We start from the raw sequence: 4227 nt of genomic DNA on the forward strand, positions 1-4227 counted from the left end.
CTCACAGCAGCAGCCCGTGATGCCCGGACTTCCTGCTTGGCAGCGGTGCATAGTGACGTCATCGCCTCTCAAACGATCCCCCTGCCCCCCAGCTTCTCTCCCTGCCCGCCCCCCAAGCTTGGGGGGCCTCCAACAAAATTGTCGCCCAGGGCCTCCACCAACTTTAATCCTGCCCTGGTTACATTACTGATCCTGTACTTATCCTCTGCCGTCAGCCACTGTATGCTGTATTACAAGAGACTTGGGGACCTCTATGTAAGAAACACCAATAAATCTTAAGGCTTTGTTCACACAACGTAAGTAAATTATTAATCATGGCCGTTGTTGTCGATTTGCAACACGGAGTGGCCGGTGTCATACAATGTGTGAACATGGCATAAAAGAAAAAATTCACCACTCATAGCATTCAGGAAAACTTTTAAGAAATGTATGAACCCTGCAGGTATTTCACATAAAAGCAAAGTGAAGGCAGAATTTATTATTATTATTATTATTATTATTGCCAATATTCTATTTTAATGATTTTTTCCTATCACACAGAAGAGAAGTGCAACTCAATGTTTATTCCCTGATTCTAATGGAGTCGTGTCACAGAGAGGAGGGGGTCTCATTACACTGGGAGGCGGCAGGCCTTCCCCCAGTGCTCCTTGCCAAGCCTGTAATCGGGAATAGTCCAGCGCCGTGCACGGGAACCAGTTGGCAGTTCAAAAAAAAGGAAAAACGCCCCGGTATCCCCGCGCCGATCTGTAAAGCAAAGAGCCCCAAAACGTTGGACCTGATGGCACTTTCGCTTTAAACGTCTCCTCTCAAGACTAAACAGATTTAAGTCCCTTAATCATTTCTCATAAAAAAGGAAGACAGCAGAATTCGAATGATGATAGTTCAGGTTCGTATGAACCCAATCTTTGGCCCGGCTTGGTCTTCTCCTGAGCCCTTTCTTCAGCTCCTTACCGACACACATGACACATATGTGATAGGATAGTTGGGAAAGCCGAGAGGAGGGATCTCTTTAGTTTTGCATTGCTGGCTATCAGCAGGATGGAGTGGAGGCTTGGGTATGAGGAAACAAATATTAAGCACAGGTTGTAATATTTTGCACCTTCAGTGAATAAAGTGAAGAGAAGTATGTTCCAGCTTATAATCTGGAGAAGGTAAAACAATAAAAAAGACACCATAGTTATGATAGCGTTTTTGTGGGCTTCCAGTTGGGGTTTAGCAAATCCCCAATTGTTGCCATTCATGTTCCTTGTGTGTTTTAAGAGCGACACAATGAGGAGACATATGGAAACACAAAATATGAGGATCGGCACGATGGATCCCGCAGAGCTGATGATGATTACACGAAGGACCCCTATAGCCATAGTCTCTTCATAATTGCTGAAATTTCCACCAGTAAAGAAATCTGTTAATGTCTGAAGGGGCAAAGTGGAGACAATAGAAATGACCATGGAGCCCACAAGCATCCAAGGGACCATGATTGAGATGTTTATCCTGAGCCACATGAATAGCCGGTTTGTGTAGGTTGTGATCTTCACACAGTAGAAGACCCCGAGGACGGTGCTCCACCACAGACTGCAGAAGACCATGAATATCATGACAAACAATGTTATATACATGTCAGTAATAGAAAATGGAAAAGGGAAAGATATGCAGAAATAGATAATGAGAAGCACGATCCTCACCGACCCCAGACTGGTCATGATGATGTCAATGAATTGAAGAGCTTTACCTTTCAGCCACCAAGTAACATTCATCACCACAATGAAGAGATTAAGAAGCAACCCCAGAAATATTAAAAAAGAATTCACAGTCAGCAAAAATATGGACTCTAAAGAAAGCATATTGTCTTCTAGAGATTCTGGGCTCCGATTGTGAACATCCAGTAGACTGTGAAAGTAGGAGGAATGGAGGGTGACGTCAAGAAACTGGTGGATATCTTGTAGGATTTGCATGAGATTCTTTTACTGATCTAAAAATACATCTCTGGATTTGACTTGCCGATCAGTATAGTAAAATGAAGGCTGCATTAGGTTTCACGTCCACCAATCTATGGTTTCCTGCAATAATTAGAGATTATTCTACACATGTGTCATATAGTAATTGTGAAAATAATATATGTTTCGCATAATTTAAAATACAGAGTTGAACCTGATTCTGAAACTGTACGTACGAAGTGAGATTTTACTGTGTAGCACTGGTGCACTCCTGACCATCACAGATTATTTTGGATGAAAAATTTATTTAACCCCTTAAGGACCGGGCCTTAAATTACCTTAAGGACCGGGCCAATTGTTACTTTTGCGTTTTCGTTTTTTTCTTCTCGCCTTCCAAGAGCCATAACTCTTTTATTTTTCCACCTCTAGGGCCATGTGAGGGATAGTTGTTTTTTTCAGGAACAGGTGTACTTTGTAATGGAATCTTTCAATCTGCCATAAAAGAAATGACGGAACCCCCAAAATATCATTCATGGAGTGAATTTGGGTCAAAAAATGCGATTGCGCAAATTTTGGGAGGGTTCCATGTTTACGTAATGCACTTTACAGTAAAACTGGCATTTTTTCTTTATTTTATACGTCGGTTTGAACACAACGATATGCATGCTTTCTGGGTTTTCTAACGTTTTACTATTTTTATTAGCAGTAAAAAAAGGCAATGTTCACATTACGTGAACGACCAGCCGTTCCGTGACCCCGGCCGGGTCACAGAACGGCCGGCCTCTGCCCGGATGATCTTTCCGGCTGCAGGGTTCTGATGCGAGCCCATCAGCACGCGCCCGCATCAGAACCTCCCACAGCACACAATGGAGCAAGCGGCCGGATCCGCTCGCTTCATTGTGTGAACTCACAGGGTTTCCTACGGCCACAACTTATTGAATTGCAGCCGCAGAAAACTGACATGTTAGTTATTTGCGGTGCCGCATGGGATTGCGGCAGGAGCGTATACGATGTGTATACGCTCCTGCCAGGATCCCTCAGAAGGTAAGGCTATGTCCACACCGCACAAAGTACGGCCGTTGTATTTTTTCCCCTGCGGGGTCGTGTGGGGCATAATTGTTTGCGCCATGATCTTTAGTTTTTATTAGTAATATTTTTTATAGATCACACATATTGATCACTTTTTATAAAATTTTTATGCATAAAAAGTAATTTAAAAAAAGCAATCTGCATTTTTTTTACGCTTTTTGTTCACAGCGTTAACTGTTCAGGAACAATACTGTTTTGTTTTAATAGATCGGACAATGACGCACGCTACGGTATATTAAATGTTAATTAACTTTATTATTTTAATGTGTTTTATGTATAAAATGGCAAGGGGTGATTTTCACTTTTATTAGGAGAGGGGCTATGGGGCAGTTTTTAAAACTTTTACTGATTTTCTTTTTTTTTACACTTTTTAAGTCCCCTTAGGGGACTTTTATATTACTACATTAGATTGAATAAACTGATCACTGCTATGCCATATCATTGCAGGGATCTGTGTAATCTGCGATCTTCTGATACAGCCTGCCTGTGGCAGACTCAGAAGGCAGAATCAGATCGGACTGCACAGAGGTAAGGATTAGACCTCCGGCAGTCAGGCAATGCGATTGTGACCCCCGTAGACACGCTGCACGGCTCTGATCAATAAGTGACCGGAGATGCTCGGGTCACTTACACTAAAACGCAGCGAATTGCTGCGCGATTGCAGCGTTTAAGGCGTTAATAGTGGGCGTCCGCAGCAGATAGCAGCTTGTCCTCATCTGCTATGGGGTGAGCTCAGCTCGTGAGCCCGCTCCATGTCTCAGGACCGCAGCAGGGCATACGTTTACGTCCTCCTGCCTTGAGGCCCAGGCAGCAGGGGCAACCGCCTCTCCAAAAAAAAAATAAAGAAGAATCAACTCACAGTCTGGCAAAATTGAGGTCTTTCAGTGAAATACTAAACTTTACATACAGACTCCCCCTGGCATAAAACAACTAATAATTTATACTTACTAATTCATACTTACCCCCCCTTTTCCCCACATATCTTGCTCCTCTTCTGCTCCCACTATGCAATTTTCTGGTCCCGACTATGTTCACGTACTTTCAGCTTCTGATGATGTTGCCCTTTCCTGTTCAGCTCTGTGATTGGATTGGCTGAGTTGGGCATCATCGGAAGTCAGCAGAACAGGAACACAGCCTGTCAGGAGCCGGCGGTAGCTGCAGCGCTTATCATGAGCCATAAATCACCTTCCTGCCAGTCAGACTT

General features: G+C 43.4%; 1 protein-coding gene across 1 annotated transcript; it reads right to left on the minus strand.

Annotated features, from left to right (window-relative positions):
* Positions 1–947: 947 nt before the first annotated feature.
* On the minus strand, positions 948–1952 carry LOC138795313 (taste receptor type 2 member 4-like). The gene has a single exon (XM_069974302.1). It carries the CDS (start codon positions 1950–1952, stop codon positions 948–950), a length of 1005 nt encoding a protein of 334 aa, XP_069830403.1.
* Between the last annotated feature and the right edge of the window lie 2275 nt (positions 1953–4227).

This window comes from Dendropsophus ebraccatus, chromosome 6 (genome assembly GCF_027789765.1).
Source record: "Dendropsophus ebraccatus isolate aDenEbr1 chromosome 6, aDenEbr1.pat, whole genome shotgun sequence".
Taxonomy (NCBI): Eukaryota; Metazoa; Chordata; class Amphibia; order Anura; family Hylidae; genus Dendropsophus; species Dendropsophus ebraccatus.

Coding starts and splice junctions, on each gene's coding strand:
- LOC138795313 (XM_069974302.1), bottom strand. CDS start 1,952: ATGCAAATCCTACAAGATATCCACCAGTTTCTTGACGTCACCCTCCAT.